Raw genomic sequence first — 19601 nt, forward strand, 5'->3', positions numbered from 1 at the left:
CCCAGATCGGAGATTCTACAGAACACAGATCTACCGGGTCTCTGGAGAGCCAGAAGTACCTATAAGGTCAACCATTAAACCCTGAGCTGCACAAAAAGCCTTCCCTAGGGAAACAGCAGCAAAGGAGCAATTTAAACAACCACACACTCAAGTACTGGTTCCCACAGGAAGTTCCCCCATGTTAGAAGCAAAGGACAAAAAATTAGTTCCGGACCAGGCACACCACCAGCATCTTGGGGCCTGCCTGGGAACTGGAAGCTTGGACTTGGGGACTGGACCCCAATCCCACTTCCAGGCAAACTGCACCAGTACATTGGGGCCAGCCTGGGGACCTGAAGCATGGAGAAGAGGACTGGACGCCCCTCCCACAACCAGGCACACCACGCCAGCACCTTGGGGACTGCCTGGGGACCTGAGGCAAAGAGAAGGGAAACAGTCCTCTCTCCCACAACCAGTCACACTGAGCCAGCACGCTGGGGCCCACCCAGGGACCCGGGGTATGGAGGTGGGGATTGGACCTCTCTCCCACAACCAGGCACAACATGCCAGCGCTTCAGAGCCCAACTGGGGACCTGAGTCATGGAAAAGGGGACTGGAACCTTTCTCCCACAACCAGGCACACCATGCCAGCACCTTGGGCCCTACCCCAGGACCCAGGGCATGGAGAAGGGGACCAGACCACCCTCCCACAACCAGGCACACTGAGCCAGTGCTTTGGGGCTCACCCAGGGACCCAGGGTATGGAGTCAGGGACCGGACCACCCTCCCACAGCCAGGCACAACATGCCAGCACCTCGGAGACCACCCGGGGACCTGGGGCATGGATAGGGGACTGGACCTCTCTCCCACAACCAGGCAGAACATGCCAGCACCTTGGGGCCTGCCCAGGGACCCAAGGCAAGGAGAAGGGGACCAAACACACCCCATAACCAGGCATACCACCAGTGCCAAGGAGCTTGCCAAAAACAGCACCCCCATGTGGGTGGCCCACCACAGTCACCACAATAACCATGGCTGTTGCAGAAGCAGCTAGACGCCACAACCACCATGCAGATGGTCCGCCAACCACTGGAGTGCATTCACACAAGAAGAGTCACCAGCAGAGACAAAGAAAAGAAGAGGATGTCTCTTTCCACAAAACCCATTTCAGAGTGACAGAAGCATCTACTCTATGATAATATTGGGGGACCTGATCACGTCTCTCAGCATTGGACAGATCATCTAGGCAACAAGTTAACAGAGTAACCATTATTCTTTCAGAAGGAGAGAAGAAATCTAGGCAATTAGAGGGGGGAGGGGAGGGAATGGGGGAAGGGAAGAGGTTGGATGAGGGGCATAAAGAATAATTATGATTTGTAACAATATATATGCTAGTAATACTGATTTAATCAACATATCTCAATGTTCAACCCCAAAAATATGTATAATCGATTTTGATTCAATAAATAAAATAAATTATTTTTAAAAAATAAAAAATAAATAAAAAATAATAAATAATAAAAAAAACATTATTACCAAACTACAGTAATCAAAACATTATGATACTGGCATAAGGACAGATATATGAACCAATGGAATAGAGTAAAGAGCCTAGAAATAAACCCTCATGCATATTGTCAAATGATCTTTGACAAGGGCTCACAGGCTACACATGGGGAAAGGATAACTTCTTCAACAAATGGTGTTAGGAAAACTGGATATCCACATGTGAAAGAATGAAATTGGACCCTTACTTTATACCATATACAAAAATTAACTCAAAATGGATTAAAGACCTAAAACATAAGACCTGAAATTATAAAACTCCTAAAAGAAAACATAGGGGAAAAGCTTCACAACATTGGATTTGGCAATAATTTCTTGCAACCTAATAATACATCAGTATAGATACAAAATAATTTGTTTGATGTTCAATTATTGTTGGAAATTTAGGTTGTTCTCCATTTTTTCTATAACATATAGGTCTATGTTAAATATTCCTACGTACACATCTTTGCACCATTTCTACAATGGAGAATTTTGGTGTCAAAGGGCATAAACATTTTATTTTATTTTATTTTATCTTATTTTATTTTTAGTTTTCTACTGAAGTTTAAGAATACAACAAGTGATGCTCAGATTTAGGCAAATGTTAGAATTACACTGAGCAATATATAACCAATTATGCAGTTTTCAAAGTATGAACTACCTGTAAAAGCTAAAAGGACACATAAGGGTACGTCAAAAAGTTCATGGAAAGATTCGTGTTATCTTTCAATTCTATTTTTCCATGAACTTTGTGAAGTACCCTCATATATAGTAAAAAATTTTCTAACTAAAAAATCATGCAGTAAATAAAAATGGATTAAATAAAAATGGATTAAGTTTCAAGAATACCTGCTTACACATAAATTAAACAAAATCAGAATAAACACTCAACTTTTAGGAGAGCCGATTTCAATCCTGGTTTTTACCACTTAACAGGAGCAGGATCTTAGGTGGGTTTTTGTCCAAGGATGATTTGAAAATTTACAATACTACCTTAAATCCCACTAAAATAGACTCTTAAAGATCTTCTCACACCAACTAGAAGTTGGGGAAATTACAATTTGAGAAATAAAATGATACAGCGCCTCACATTTGTTAAGACCCAGGTCACAAGCAGTCAGCCAAATCATGCCTCAATTCCCAATGACTTCAATTAGAAGCCACTTGCCCTGAAAGATAACCCTTTTTCTCTTATCCCACAACACTCTACGTCAGCTGGGGCAAAGAATCCCATGACACTCTACCAGGGCTACAGCATGAAAAAAACACAACCTTTTATGTGGCACAAACAGGATCAATTTTAAAGTTGATTAAAGAGTATTACAATTCATTAAAGAAAATAATATGCTTAGTCTACACACATTTAATTTATTTTAGTTACTTAGTTATTATTATTTTGGCAGCTGGCCAGTACAGGGATCTGAACCCTTGACCTTGTTATAACACTGCACTCTAACCAACTGAGCTAATGGGCCAACCCTACTTAGTAAATTTTGAATTGGCTCCCATTAGCGGTAAATAGAAAACTTTGTATTTGGTATAGAAACCTAATAAATTGGGCTTTTACCTTGACAGTACAATGTTTACTTGTGTGCAAGGTAGGATATGAACATTTAAAATTTTTTTGATATACTACTAGCAAGTTGCTTTTAGAAGTCTAAATCGATTTATACCCCTAGGGTATGAGCCTGCTTATTCAATGCATCTTTATTATCATTTAACATTATGGCTTTTAAAATATTTACTAACTTTATTATTGAAAAATAATATGTTACTAAAATTTTCTTACTGTTTTCATGAAGCTGTGAGGCAGAAACCAGCATCTCACGAAAACTCCATTCCAGTAAATTCAAACCACACCAGTGAAGTGTTCAATTTTAATATCATAATCAAGAACATGAGTTTAAGCTCACAAAATTGAACAAATTTCTAAACCTACTCCAAAGCAACAGGAGAGACCTTATTTCTGGCAATCTAAGGAAAGGATGTAAACTGCTGAGGGCAGCCTAGCAAAGACATGCTGAGCATCAAGATAAAATGTGCTAGAAATCCTAAGGACTCATCTTCATTTGCTAGCTTTCTATATTGGGCAGAGAGAAAAGATCGACATAGGGAACACAGCAAGTTACAGTCCTTCCTCTCTCCCTGCCATTGATGAAGATCTGAATTACAACCCAAAAGACATTTTTCAATTCAAAAGGCACCTGAAACAGAATTATTCAACTTCTAGTACCATATAAAAGAAATGCTTAGGCATAAGGGTTTGGAGTTAAACCATGGTGCCCAATGAGCAGGGGGGCTGGGAAGAATAAGTCAAAGGGTAATCCCCTTCCTTCTTGTGGTGAATTTTAATCTAGACACCTGAAAGCTGGGATCAAGCATAATCTACATTTTCACACAGGCTGAGCCCTATCAATGGTTGGTTTGGACTGAGATGACCTGGGTGTAGCCCCCCTGTTGCTATAAGGGAGAGGGCACATAGAAACCACCTTTGCATATGCAGTGGTTTCAAATGGCAGATGTCCCACACCCAGATACCTTCATGATCTTAGTTCAAGCTCTGGACGGTGGCCTTCCAAGTTTGAAAACCTGATTGATGTTGCTAATATGCCTAAAGAGGCTTTGTCTTTTGGGACCTAACTTTCATTAACCAAGCTCAAAGAGAGTTGTACAAACCAGAATGCTAGTTATTATGTATATTTACAAGAGAAACCAAAAACAATCAAAAAGGTTGGCAAGAAGCATGGGACTCGAACAAGAGAAGGCAGGAGGCCTACCTGAGAGGTCTTCTCCACCAAGAGTTACTGAAGGCATGTGTGCATACTGCCTGGGATAGACCTCAGCAGTTTATCTCTCCTCATCCTTCTGAGCTCAGCTCAAATATCTCCTCCTTAAGAAAGCCTGCCTCTTCAACTTCCAGTATAGGCTTCCCCACCCCCACTCCCACTTACACATTCTCATTATACCCTGCATTTTCATTTAAGCTTACAATTTCAATTAAACAATTTTATATGCTCTGTTGTTTACTATATTTCAGTTTTGTGAGAACAAGGGCTATGTCTGCCTTGTTCATTGCTATCCCCAATCTGTAGCGTAGTGCCTTGTACAGAACACAGCATTCAAATACTTGTGGAAGGGAGGAATAGCAGGAGGGATAACAGAGCATGATGACTGCACGTCCACCATGGAAACAGCCTTGCCGATCGGACTTGGAGTCCCTAAACCAAGATTTTGATAATGTCAGAAATCGGCACTGCCGAAGTCTGCCCTGGCCACTCACCCTTTCTTGTGTTTTTATTGCTGGCACACCATTCCCCTCCAACTCTTGCTTTGGATATGCAATACCTTTGGTCAGGTTACAATCTAAACACTGGCCTATGTGCCTTTCTATCTGCGGAAGCAGCTTTTTCTACCTCTGGTCTAATCTAGTTTATGGTCATTTATAATTTAAATCTCAGAGGGCAGCCTCACTTCCAGGTTCTTGGGGGTTACCATACTGTCAACCCCTTCAGTCGCCATATCACTGCCTGGAGTAAAAGACAGGGATATGCTGGGATGCCCAGCAATCTAAGAGAAATAAGACAACAGTGTGTGCATGAGGCGAAAGCCTGTTCTTGCTTCATAAAAAACAGAAGCTAGAAAACAACATTCTTACATGCTTTGCTATTTTCTCAAAATATGATATTAATTTTGATAATGCAAAACAGAACAAGCAATAGCCCGAAAGTCTGGGCGAGATCTAGATTGTTTTGATCTTAGCTCTGACACTAACTTGGCTGTCAACAAGTCCTATTTAAGTGTTGGCTTCTGTTAATAAAGGGATTGGACTAGATGACCACTAAAGCCCCTTCCAATCTTGACATTACATTATCCAGTGATTATTTTTCACCTAAGAACTCCTCCCCAACTTCATAAGCACCCCAAAGATCAGAACAGCTGCTGGTAAAGACCACCACAGACTTGGGAGTCTGGGTGAAGCATGTCTGAAGAAATCATAGCAATACCTCAGGATTTTCATGATTACAAATGAAATCATTCAAGAGACAAACAGATGTTCTTGGGACCTGACACCAGCTAACAGAACAGATTCTTTGATCCATGGATCTTCTGGACACTTATTAGTCACTGGATGGAGGACTGAGATGCCTGGGAAATCTGGTTACGACCCAGCTCTAAGGTACCCTCTTTTGATATTCCCCAGAAGCGGGGTGTTGTGGAAATTATTTTCCATATGTAAAATAGCCAATCATTACGACACAATATTTCCATAAGCTTTTTCCATTCAACCTTTGCAGGAAGCAGTTCCCTTCTCTGTTCTTGATACTGGGAATTCAACTCCCTTCACCTCTGCCCCCCAATGCACAGATCCATTCACATAGCCTGTCACTGGTGCTAAATTACCCTCTAAAATAAGTGTTTGGCTATAGTACAAACAAACTCATTATAATCTGTTTATAACCAAAAAAAAATCTCAGCTTTAATTAGTTGGTATGTTAAACTCAAAGTCATGTTTCTGTTTAAACAGTCTACAAATCCTGCTTAGACAATGGGTATCTCTGATGAGATAAGGCCCTTCCCAGTCTGAAGGGAAATTACCGGAAAGAATAAAGACAGCCCACTTAGGGGCTTGCACTCCAGAGACACATATTTGTTTGTGCAGCAGCAACTGTCAGTATGCTAAGCACAAAAGTGTGAATTCCAAAAGATTTCTTCCCTTATCATAAATAGGATGTTTACAAAAAAATAACCCTGAGATTTACCTGAAAATGGGCTTTGGAATGTTTTACTACCTACCTCGAGTAGTAAGACTCCACTCCCAGGGCCTCCCGGACACTGGCAATGTGATGCTCCAGTGCCGAGCTGGTTGCTGCTGGAAGGGTCACACTGCTGCTGGCCTGGAAGTCACTGGAGTTTTCCACTGTGTTGTCACCCAGGTAGTGCTCATAAAACTTTAGAATTCCTGAAATAAAATGGGCACAGCCAACATTACACACGACTGGGTTGGGGGAAGGATAAGTCGAAGGCAGGGGACAGGACTGCAGATGCTATGTGACTTCTTTGACAAGCATGAAATCCTGCAAACCATGTGAAGAAATCCTGAAATCTAAGGTATCAAGAGGGCTTTCTGAATTTTGGTCAGTGCCCTTTTTACTGCTTTTACCATCAGGTTTGGTGCTCGAAACAGGGGAATTCAAGACACAGCTTTTGCTTTTGGTGATATTTTCGGAAGCTCCTGGAATTAAGACTACTTCACATGTATTTCAAAACAAATACTTCTCAGAAGCACCAACTAGGGAAAGTCTCCTTTTAGGACTAGTGTATGAGTATGCCAAGGTATATTCTTTGCAGAAACTGAACTCCTGAACAAAAATATAATTAGCCAAGTAGAAATCATATTACAAAGACCTTTCATTTCACAAAAGCAAATCAAAATAAACATACAGCCTAAAAGCCAGATACAAACATTTTAAACCATTTTAAAATAAGACTAACTGGTCAACCATCATTAATAGATTAAAGGAGCAAAAAAATGATGGCTGTATGAAACAGGCAATCCACAGTGGTTTTCTGGCAATAAACAGGACATGTTCTCAAATGGTAATGAGGTGTGTCAGCCCTGGAAAATGCTGGTCCTCTCTGATTGGATTAGAGCTCCCAGTGAAAGCTTCAGAGGCTCATTAAGAGCCAAGAGAAACAGAAAAAGAGACAATAGGAGCCTCATTATACTAGCTCATTATCACAGGGATTGGATACACCACCAATCAAATCATGTTCCCAAGAGGTAATCACCACAGAGAGAAAGAGCTTGACACCCACCCCCCCCCCACACACACACACAGCCCCCCACTCCCCCTCATGAGGTTGAGTCATCAACCTCATCCTCAGGGGTATCAGTGCACCTCTGGGAGCTGGGGGAGACAGGAATTCCACTGTGGCCAACATTGATTCACCAAGTCACCCTGAAAATCACAACTCAAAACCTTTAGCATAAAAAAGGTGAGAGGTAAGAATGTTGTTGTGGAAAGCCCCTAAAGAACATGGAATTAAAGGGAAAAGATTATAAAAAATAAAGTCAAAGCACAGGACACATAGGCATGAGTGCTCAGAACCGAAAAAGCATCTGGGAGCTGTCATCCGGCTGTCATTTTTTAAAAATCAAAGCGATAAAAACATAATCAAGAAAATCTTGTTAATTCTCACTGGCAGTTGAACTTTTTTTCCTTTTTTTTTTTTTTTTTTTTTTTTTGTCTTTTTTGTGACCGGTAAGGGGATCGCAACCCTTGGCTTGGGCGTCGCCCGCACTGCGCTCAGCCAGTGAGCGCACTGGCCATCCCCATATAGGATCCGAACCCGCGGCCGGAGCGTCGCTGCGCTCCCAGTGCCGCACTCTCCCGAGTGAGCCACGGGCCGGCCGGCAGTTAACTTTTTGAAATTGACTTACAGATATTCAAGAAGCCCATTTTTCAAGATTCCCAATTATAAGATCCACTTCCCCAGTCAATAAACTCTAATTGGATCTGGTGTGTCTCCAACATGGTAAAGCCATCAGCATTTTATTATGCAAAAAATATGGCCCTTGCAGCTAATTAGTGGTTCTGTATTCAGTGAAACTGTTACAGCCTGAACATTTGATGCTGATTTAATTAAAAGGGATTTTTACGCGTTAAAATGGGTTCTGTTAAAATCAGATATTTCAAGCATGACTTATTTATATACTGTGATAGAGTTGCCATTATCATTTTAGTTTCTTTAACCTGACCATGACAAAGGGTCACAATTATTAAATCCTATCTAGTGTGGGGAAAATAGAATAGTTTAGTTGGGCTCCCTGACTCAGGTCTGGTTGGGGGTGGTGCAGCACATTTCTTGTAAACAAGTTGTGTGTGGGTGGAGTTAGTGTGCATGTGCACCCATGTATCTTTTTAGTTTGTTGCTATTGTGTATTCTTCACTTTGTGAAGCAGGCTGGCCAGCAGAGCTCACATCTAAAAATAGAACATGTTTACTCTGCTGGCAGCTGCTCAGTTTTACTTTGGACTTTGCTGGTAGCAGTTGAGTTCTCAGTTTTTCTTTGGACTTTGCTGGTCGTAGTCGGAGTTTCTGGGTTTCCCTTTGTACTGCCTAACTCTTAGACGTGTGTGTGCTGAATAAAGACTATTCCTACTTCAACTATGGCTCCAAGGACCTTTTTCCTGTTACCTAGCTTGTAGACCTGGTGTGAAGGGTTTGTGAACAGGCTCAAGGGGTCTGTGAGCTCTAGACCCAGCCCTAGCTCTACATCTAGGAAGAGCTCAATAGGACTTTCAGTGATTTCTTTATTAGTTAATGAACAACAGCTGCCTACAAACAGGGCTGCTATTGAAATTAATCCTCCTGCTCTTAGTCTTCTTTGATAAATGTTTCCATGTTCACCGGCAAGGAGCAGCGACTTCTTGGCGGAATGAGAAAGCTGGGCTGTCTCATTAATTGAATGCCCCACTATGGAATATCTGCCGTGACTGAGGTTTTACTAAAACCTGACATCAGCCCCTTAGTCTGATCTATGATAATGCACCTCTTCCACCTCTATTCATTACTCTTTCACAGGTATAATGTCTATCTTAATTGCCCTGTTCCCACAGAAAGAGATCTTACCTGCCCCAGGAGCAAGCAGCCAACTATACAGGTAGCCTGCAGCCAGGGAATAGTAAAGCACCAGTCCCCGCTGGCCATTAACCATCTCTAAGATCTGATCAATAGTGACTGGGGAGTAGGGATCAGAGTCCTGTTGTCCTGTTTGTCGTTCCACGAGAAGATCAGCAAATGCCCGTGTCCGTCCTCTTTCTGCCACAGCCAAGGCTTCATCATGATGGCCTAGGAGACACAGGGATAGGCTGAAGAGACCATAGCGAGTGTACTTATATCAGGTATGGCCATCAGATCCTGGGCAGAAACCTCACTGCCTCTGCTCTCCAGTGTGTGACAAAATTATCAGTCACACGAATTCAAATTCAACTCTCCGCCGATGGGGGTGGAGTAGGGGTACAGTGTCCACTCATATGGAACCCCACATTTTTAGATTCAGTGAGACTGATTCCATATGACCCTAGCCATCGGGCCTTCCCCTGTCTTGCAGCCAGCACCAAGAGAGAGCCAACCTAGTTAGAGCACTGGCCCTCAGCCCTGCCCATTCTCTGCTCCACATCCCAAGTTGTTTCCTGACCTGGCCATTTACTTGGCTCTCTCAATCTGATGCTCTACACTATGGTTATCCTCTCACTTCTTGGCTCAATTTTGATTCTGATTTGTCACTGACAGATGAAATCTGCAGGATATGTCTCCTGGCCATCTCTCTCACTTCTCAATGCAACCCTCTACGCATCACATTGTCCAGTCCCATCTACCCATTTCCCCCCAAATTATACCTCTGTGCTTTTACACAGTCCCTTTGCTGGGTGTGCCCTTTCTCCTTTTACTGACCTTGTCTCTAAAAGAGGGATAATAGTTGTCCTGCTTATCTCAAAGGGCTATTATAAAGATTAAATAATGCACTAGTGTAAAGATGCCTCATAGGCATTACTTAAAACACCACACATATATAAGGTGGTATTATTGTTAGAGCTGATACCTCATTCCATTCTGGGCTCCCACACTCTTACTTTTCTTCTCCTCTTTTCTAGTCCCCATGAGCAAAGAGTTTAAACCTCTGAGGTCTCTATTTCTTTAAGACTGTTTCTCTCCTTCAAGTTTTTCCTATCTTTCAATCTAACTTTTAATCCCACCTCCTCTAAGAAACTAGTCTATAAAATAGTTTAAAAGCTAATGCACCAATATGAAAGCACAAAAATGTAAAGTAATATACTTTCAAGTGAAGATTGTTTATAAGTGCTGATGGAACACAATGCACAGGATTTACTTGCATCATAAATATCAGTACAGAAGAGTCACTAGAACTAGGTTCTGAAGAGAGAGCAGGCAAAAGCAGGAGACCAGATGCTATAGCACTTCAAGGATGCCTTGCTGCAGGTATCAGTAGAAAGTAGGGATTTATGTGTGTGTATGCAAATGTCTTCTTTTACTCTATTAAGTTATTAACTGGAACAGCAGGGGCAATTTCTGTGCACATTGGGAAACTGGCCCCAAAGTGCCAGACAGACTTAACACTGTGATTATGATAATAAATTATAATCCCAGGCAATGAGCACATTTAACAGATACATTTTTCCAGGGAAAACTTGAGTATTTCTACACATACAGCAAAGGACGGGTTATTGATATGGCCTCAATATCCAACTTCAAAGACTTTGTTAGTTCCAGCAAACACCTCCTGGAAAGAGGCAGACTGAGAGGAGCTGGAAAGGGCTGGCTGTGACAGTTAAGGCCCAGGTGAGGGTAGGTGCATGCTGCCCCAGTGCAATGGGAAACACAGGCCTGGGAAAATTATCACTGACTATGTCACAGTCTAGGGGGCAGACCCAGATGGTAAAAACATTTATTAGACAGCAACATTGAAGGACGTGTGGCTGAGGAAATGGAGAAGAGGCCAGGTGTCTTCTCAGGTACTTTCCCTTAGATGATTGAACCAGGGGTTGGCGGTGAGAGGGAACCTGAATGGTGGTGGGGGGACACCTGGTACAAGCATCCCTGTCTCAGGGACACCTTTTCTGGCTCCTGGGCCTGCGGGCCAAGCTGCATTGTTTCCACAGCATCTCAGTTTATTCAATCCTCATGTCTATTTCACTGCACTGGACTCATCAACCTATGTCTCCTGACAGGCTAAGTAAGACCTTGTAGCTTCTTGAGGTCAGGAACCAAGCCTTTTTGACTATAGTCCCCAGGGCTGGCACTCAGTACATGGTAGTCTTTGTTGAATAAATGAACAAATGCTGTTTGCTCATTTATTCACAATCTGTTGTGACAAGTCATATTTTGTCACAGCAGTCACCAAACTGGGACACACAGGTGTGTATACGCATACACACACAAACCCCAGCTGCTCTCACCTAGGCTGACAAGCACCCGCTGCAAAGCCTGGTAGGATGACGTCTGCAGGTCAAAGAGGGAGAGTTTGTAGTCCGTGCTCAGCTGCGCCTCATGTCGGATTGTTTCAAACAAAGCAGATGCCCTATAAAGCTGCAAGAACAGGACAAAGAATGTCATCCATTCCCCAGAAACCAGTGTCTAGCTGTTTACAGACTAAAGACAACTTTTGCTCATCTCTTGGTGCACAAACTAAACATTTTTTAAAAGGTTTGAAAGGATGAATCTTAATTTCCAGTTATATCCTTGTGGACCTGGCATCAGATCACATCCAGTAAATTATAGTTTATGTAACCAATTTTTGAACAGATAAGGCATCTAAAAGACAAAGGTTATCGACTTATGGTCTGAAGAATATTTAAAAAAAAATCAGGTATTAACCCAACCAAGTGCTGACTTTGATTACAACAAACAAAAAGCCTCTTGTCATCAAGTGACCATAATTCGTCACTCCCAGGCCTCATGGTGAAGAAAGATGGGAGTAGGAACAGGTGTGGTGGAGGCATGCTGGAAACAGATGAGGCTGGGGAATGAGGCAAAGGCAGCCAAAGGATAGCTCAGGAAGGGGATAGCTTTTTGCATGTGGTTCAGTGCTGTAGAACTGAATCCAACAATGCCCTCCACAGCAGTACCCCAAGGTCAGGTCTTCTCAAGCTCCCAAAGAGCTGCATGTACTCACACAAACACCTGGGGAACAGACGTTTGACATTCCTAACAGAAACACTGTCCTGAGGCTCTAATGGGCTTTTCTATCAGTGAGGCCACAAGACTTTTCTGATATTTATATGCTGGAAATGCAGTATCAAATTTTACATTTATCCAAACTTAAAAAAAAGAATTCTAAGACTAAGGGACTTAGCCCAGGAGAGAGCTAAGATAGAGGAATGTGTTGCTAAATTTTTTTTCTCTATATTTATCATTATACAATGTAATCATTTTTGTGGCCCTTTACCAATTTCTCACTAACCCCCCTCCTCCACCTTTCCCACCTCTGGTGGCCTCAGTTCTGTTCTCTCCTTTATGTGTTGCTAACTCTGCCCTAATTTGCTGTGAGACTTTTTGGTAAGTCTTGGAGTCTCAGTTTCTTCCTTTCTATAAATGGGATAGTTATTCTACCACACAGAATTATTTTGAGGTATAAATTCAGTGATTGAAAGTACTCTGAAAATTGTAAATCACTATAACAATACAAATTTTAACTTTTACAACCAAGAAATTAGAGAATTCTTTAAATTGCCTTTCATAGTTTTTTAAGTACAGTAAAATACCCTAATATTGCAGGATACTATGCCACAAATTCAGTCACATCATGTCCTCAATTCTTGTTAGTACCTCAGGATAAAAGCCTTGGTTTACTTATCCTTGTTCCCCCTTTGCTTAGCACAGTGTCCTCCACAGTCATCAGTTACACACTGGCTAGCCAGGTGAGTGTATGGTTATAGATGCAGCCATCTCACTACTCCTCCAACATAACAGAGGAAGCCTATAACTCCAGGGATCTTTCTGATCTCCAGAGCTAGCGTGACAATGGACCTCTACTCAACTATTCACACATGCGCAGAAGTGTAGATTTATTGTGAGACAGGGAGAAAGAGAAGTTATAAGATAGGGTGACCCCCACTTTTATAACATACGCAATTCACTTTTGTAAAACTGCTTGCTATGTGACAAGGTAAATTGATTAATTTTAAATAGTGTTTGAATTGCTTAGAAAATGTTGTTGTTTAAAAATCCCCCTCAGCTCTTTAGCCCCCTTAATAGAGGTTAAAAGCTAAATATTAGCCTACACGTACAGAAGTCTGAATTTTGTTTGCTGTTCCCCACCCAAGCTGCCCCTGAGCGATTAACTGGCTTGTTTCAGCTTCTGTTATCAGCTTGCGCTAGGCCTCCCCAAACCTCCTCCTCACGCCAGGATGGTATGTGTGGATGTGTGTAACTATATGATAACTATAAGTGTGTGACTGTTTGATAATTTTAACTGTGTGACTAATGTAAAAATGTACCCTTTAAAAAAACCCCTAAACTTCAAGTCAGGGCTGCTCTCTTCCGAGACTTTCTTGGAGAGACAGTCACTGGCCAGCCAATAAAGACCCCCTTTTAAATTCTCAGTTGGGTAATCTGGTTCCTTTTCTGTGCAGCAGCCTCACAACAGTTGTATCTATTGATATAACTGGAAACCTACATACAGTAATTATGAATTCTTATCTTCTTTCATGAAATGAATACAAGTTCATAACAAAGTTTGATGAGGAGCAGCAGCACATAATGCAAGATCTCAAAAGAAACTATTGAGAATCTATCACACAAGTAAGCAAAAATCTTTACTGATGGTGCAACATTTTTGGGCTGGTACAGGCTGGAAATCCTGTACATCAAAACAAGGGTAGAGGTCAGTACTTCTGGCAAATATCGTCACTACTAGGATAGTAATCCCAAGGTCTTCCATGCTGCTGGAAACAAAATCCACTAGGCTTGGGGGTTCTGCTCACCTGGTGTTGGGCCTCTTCCAGGTTTCCACTAGCCCAAAGGGAAAGGCCAAGACCATGGCGAATTTTTGCTTCATCTTCTCTTCGGCCTAATTGCTCAGCTAACCTTAAACCTAAGACCAGATAGAGAAATTTAAGGAAATATAGAAGACATAAGTCCACCCTGTCAAGGAATCCTGGAGGGTAATTTCACTTCAGGTGTATGTAAAAAATGTTAACAATGCAGCTAGAAAAAATGTAGGACAGAAGCTGAATCAGCCAAGGCAGAATAAGCATTTTCTTCAAATTCTGTGCTAAAAAGGCCATTTCCAGGACACTCCAAGATGCCCCAGCAAGAGCTCAGGCGATGGCTATCAGCAGGAGACAAGTTTTCAGGGCAAGCAGAAACAGTGAAACAACTGGAACCTAACCTGGCTGCCCTCCCAGATGTGAAATCCTTAGCTTTGCAAATAAAAACTCCTGGCTAATAAATTTATCAAACCAGAGTTTCTGGCTGGCAAAAGCTTTTCCTGACAGTCAAGTACAGAAGCCAAAATAATACGTTTTCCTGTCTCACATGCACAGCATCCAGTCAGTGTTGATGGAAGACACATATGATATACTCCTGAGAGCAGAATACACACATGGCCTGACCCTACCTTCTGTTACTAATGCTACTACACATTTCATGTCCAATCTGTTTTTCCCTTAAGTCTGAGACTTTGATGTGCCTCAGCAGGGTGGCAAAACAGGTGCTATTATGAGTCTAAAGCCTTAAATGAGACTGTCCTGATTTTAATAGCCTTTGGATAGGCACCTGCAGTTTGGGTCACTTACCCACACTAAGCTTCTGGGTTTCAGGACACCAGCAACCTCCAGGGCTTGTGGGAGCCAAATCTGAAGGCAACTATTTATTGTACTGGTCACTGGCATTTCTCAGCATCACTTTGCCCTCATTATTCTGCTCCCTGAACATAGGAGCTAGCTTGTGTAGAAGACAGCATGAAGGCTCCCACAGTACAACTGCACACACAAGGAAGGACTTCCTTCTAATCTAATTCAGAATGGATGGGAGCCTGGCTCTGATCATGCTAGACCTGTGCAATTTCAGACTTTTGAAAAGGAACTGAGACAATTGAGAGGCTAATAAAAGTGATGCTCAGGTTCAAGCTCATATTATACATTCAAAATGCACATAATGCAAAAAACTTAGAAATAGCATTTTAAGTTTAAATCATGTCATTGGGTAACAAAAATAGCATTTGCAAATAATTCACATTTTTAAACACCTGAAAGGCTAGGAACACACATGAAAGAAGTTGATTCTTGGGAAAAAACAAGGAGGATAGTGGTTGTTCTAACCTTAACAAGCTAACCACATTAATTCTTCAATACAGGTGTCCCTGCTATGTCTGGGTCATTGAGGCAAGCCCCCCTTAGAAGGCATGTTCTGTGCTTTGTTTCTGCTGTATCCCCAGCACATAGGACACTCGCTGGCCATTAGTAAAGGGTTCAACAATGAAGAATTAAAAGTCCACTGGAAAGATATATCTGTCCTGCCCCAGCTACTATCTGCTTCTGCCTCTTAGGATTCTGACTCACCCATCCAACTCTCCCAGAGCCTAGTTTACCAGAGACTGGTTGCATAATCCCAGGTAAATCATTAAATTGCTCCAGGCTCCCTTTCTTCATTTGCAAAGGGAGAAAAAGCTAGATGAGACCAGTGATTTTTAACCAGAGGTGTCTGTCCAAATCACCTAGAGAGCTTGTTCAAAAAACTCAAGATGAGGCTCCACCCAGGAGATTCTATTACACTGGGTCAGGGTGATGCTGATCCATAACCCCTCTGCCTTTGAAAGCCAGGAGAGCGCGTGAGCATCGGGGTGATTTCCAGTTGAACCGTTCCCTCATTGCAAGAGGCTGCAGGCCCAACTGAGAACACTCAGAAAGTGCCTTCCAGGTGTCCTGAACCTGTACCAGGTTCAGCACAGAGTTCATGAGAAGAGGCATCTGGTTTGCCCCATGAGGGAAGGCATTAGCTTGTAGGTTTTCTGGTGGACACAATACAAAACAGACACCGTGGAAATGCTATAAGTAAGAGGTTTTTTTTGTTTTTGTTTTCTTTTTTTTTTTTTTTTTTTTGTCTTTTTCGTGACCGGTACTCAGCCAGTGAGTGCACCGGCCATTCCTATATAGGATCCGAACCCGCGGCGGGAGCGTCGCAGCGGTCCCAGCGCCGCACTCTACCAAGTGCGCCACGGGCTCGGCCTTAAGTAAGAGTTTTTACATCTCTGTAAGACATTAAAAATAAGAAACTATAAAACATTTCAGCATTTTCCCTAAAATAGAATTTTGTTAGAATGTCTCAGGCAAAGCAGCTGTTTCATGGAAATAGTATTTAAGGAAGTACAAAAGAACACAACTGAAAAGTTGTCATAAACTGGGCCTGCATTTAACAGTTTTCACAAATTCAACTAAAAATCGCCCCTAGTCTGTTGCAATTTTACTACAGTCAAGTTTTAGGGAACCAAAAGCCAACATTGTATTTAATGCATTGAGGCAGAACCCTGCCTGGATAGAGTAGGAACCAAATAATGGCTGAGAAGCGGCTTCCAGCCTCTCAGTAACTTCTCAGCCTTCTGGCCAGCAGAAAACCACCAACAGCCCCTCACCCATTCTCCATCTTGCTTCCTGCTTCCCTCTCTCCCAGCTTCCCAGCTGAGAAGCAAAAGTAATAGAGGATATAACTGCCCCAACCCTGGTCTGTTCTTGAAAGTTTGGAAACAAATCTAGACAGGGTCTTGCATGGTTCCTGGGGTCAGAAAACCCACGCTGAGCCCCACTCTGCAACTAACCAACTCCATGGTCAGGATCAAATCACTATACATACGTCTCTGAGCCTCAGGTAACTTAGCTCCAAAATGGGAATAAAAAGATATACCTCTCAAGGTTATCATGACAATTAAATCAGATTAAATAAACTATACACGCAAAGCCCCTTGGAAACTATAAATGAGTTTTCGCTTGAAATCAGCAAACATTTCCTTTTACTAGTGAGCCGAGAGCCTCATATCTGTCCTTTTTCCCTTCTAGGGTAGAAGGATCCAGTGTGTCTGTGTAAGGGGAAGGGCTTTAAAGAGCAAAAAGCCCCATCCCAGTGTAAAGTGATATAAACATATTGCTGTGAGACTTCTGCTTCAGAGGATGGAAGCATCCAATGACCACCTATGCTCAGGTAACTCCGTGGAACCTGATGGCAGAAGAAGAAGACAGGTAGCCAGTTTCTGGGCCTGCCTGGAACAAGACTACCTTGGCACTAGCCCAAGCACTGTAGGTAATAAACACTGGGAAGGAAGCCTGGTGTACAGTTTGAGGGGCCCTCAGACTAATGCTTCTGCATTAGAAGCTTCCATGACAAAACTGACTTTTCTATATAGTTTTGATACAATTTTAGATATTTTCTAGAGGGACAACAAAGCTTGGAGCAGATGGGCATTTTACTCTGATTCAGACTCTTACAATTTTACAGGATTAGATCTCACTTGATTCATCCTGTATGATAACGTGTTGTTCACCCAGGGGATGTTCCAGAAAAGCAAGGAGGGTATCAGCTCCCTGGGCAGCTGGTGAGCTGTAGATGCTGTCACTGAGGGGGAAATAAGATAATTTGGGTCCAGAGAGAGCTGGGTAAGATGTTCTAGACAATGAAACACTTTATTTAGTACTCTCAAAGAGCACTTGGTGGCACAGGAAACTGGTTCTGGAGTTGAACTGGCAATATGGCCTCTGAGACTCTCACTGCACACAGAGATGGCCTCTCAACCTGTACTTACTTCCCTCTGAGTTTCAAGTTTGACTCTGAACCTGATCTCAAGTAGGCCAAGGATCACAACAGGCCTTTTCACCTACCTTCCTGTAAGTACATAACTGCCTGGGAATAGTTCTGCAAGGCATGATGGGTCCTTCCAAGGCTACTATATGATACCGTCTTGGCCACCAAGTCGTTCATCTGTGCAGCAATGCTCAAGTGCTGTTCTTGATAGACCACAGCCCTCTCGAAGGTACCCAGGGATTCATACGTCAGGCCCAGGTTCCCGTAGGCTCGGCCCTGGCATGTGGGGTTGTTGGTTTCCTCTGCTATCTGCAGATCAAGCTGGTGGTACTGCAGGGCTGTGTCATACTCCCCCATCTGCTGGTAAACGCCCCCCAAGCCACAGGCTGCATCACTCTCCAGGACTCGGTCTTTCATCTCTCTAGCAATGTTCAGCTGGCGTTCAAGGCAGGAAATGGCTTGTTCATAATTTCCTAATTGGCTGTGCAGACTTCCAAGCTCTCCATAGGCCTGGGCTTTATTGAAGGCCTCCCCAAGCTCATGGGCGACCACAAGCCTCTTTTCAAAGCACACAAGGGCTTGCTGCAAACTCCCCATTGCCCTGTGGGGATGGAGACAGAAAAGCAATGATATTATTTTGTGCAGGTGCAGACATGCTAAAGCTCCTGAGAAAATGAAAAGCATTTGTCACTGTCACTTACTATAGAAGCTCTTAACTCCTCTTCTAGCTAAAAATCTATCATGTGCCCTTAGAGTGAGATGCAGAGGAATTTCATAATCTGGAAAGCAATTCAAATGTCATCCCTTAGTGACCTTCCCAAGAGCTTGAGATTCAATGGGATATATACCCCGGAGGAAACATAAAATATATTAATAGGCACAATGATAGCAAGTGAACTGTTTGGTTCTTTGGGCCTCCCAATTTCCACTACCGCTTAGACTATGTTTTTGAAATCACTCTACAGTGGCTATAAATCTTTCACCCTGAGCTTCTCAGAGCACACTGTGGGTGATGATTTAGTTTGACCCTAGCCCTTCCTCCACTCCAGGAGCCCTAATCCCCTGCCTATTTGGTGAGGCCATATATTCTGCAGCCGCAGACACCTTCTTGGTTTCCCCACATTCAGGAGAAAAGCGTCTCTTTGGCCAACAGTGTGTCTTTTTGTGCTGCTAAGAGATGACATGACAAGAGAGGGAAGAGCATGGATTTTGGCAGCAGACCAAACCAGTTGTGTTGGGCATGTGAATTCCTTCCCCTGAGCCTCAGTTTCTGGTGATAATAAATCCCACATTGCATAGCAGATGATAATAGATATATAGTAATACAGGTTGCTGAAACTATTAAGTAAGATATCTATGCAAGGTGCCTAGCATGATGCATGGTACATAGGACATTTTTATTCACAACTCCTATAATTAGGCAACTTTTCCTAAAAGCAATACAATGGGATCCAGGTAATTGGTAGGTACAGATGCTGTATTAATAAACACATTCATATAAGGTGTGAGGCATTCAGAAAAGATCAGTTAAATTGATTCATTCACCTTCCCTATCCCTATTAATTCCTTTATCCTGCTCATTATAATGTAGTCAAAAAGGCACTGCATTTGGATGCAGAGCTCCCTGGGTTTGACTCTCAGCTGTCCCTTTAAAGCTGTATAATCTTGGGCATGCACCCAACCTCTCTGTGCTACAGTTTCTTCTTCCATACATAAGGGTAATAATATCACCTGCCAAGTTCAAAGAATTGTTGGAGG

The 19601-nt window shown here is 42.6% G+C and overlaps 1 protein-coding gene across 1 annotated transcript in view; it reads right to left on the reverse strand.

The window, feature by feature from the left end:
- TTC28 (tetratricopeptide repeat domain 28) overlaps positions 1 to 19601 on the reverse strand; it is a 703516-nt gene that overhangs the window by 108239 nt on the left and 575676 nt on the right. The window contains exons 8-12 of the mRNA XM_063085699.1: positions 17921 to 18444; positions 14036 to 14145; positions 11510 to 11639; positions 9162 to 9380; positions 6322 to 6487 (exon numbers count right to left, since the gene is read on the reverse strand). Coding sequence (XP_062941769.1) covers positions 6322 to 6487; positions 9162 to 9380; positions 11510 to 11639; positions 14036 to 14145; positions 17921 to 18444 — 1149 coding nt within the window. The remainder of the gene's footprint in view (positions 1 to 6321; positions 6488 to 9161; positions 9381 to 11509; positions 11640 to 14035; positions 14146 to 17920; positions 18445 to 19601) is intronic.

The sequence above is a fragment of the Cynocephalus volans genome, chromosome 2 (assembly GCF_027409185.1).
Source record: "Cynocephalus volans isolate mCynVol1 chromosome 2, mCynVol1.pri, whole genome shotgun sequence".
In the NCBI taxonomy this organism is placed as follows: Eukaryota; Metazoa; Chordata; class Mammalia; order Dermoptera; family Cynocephalidae; genus Cynocephalus; species Cynocephalus volans.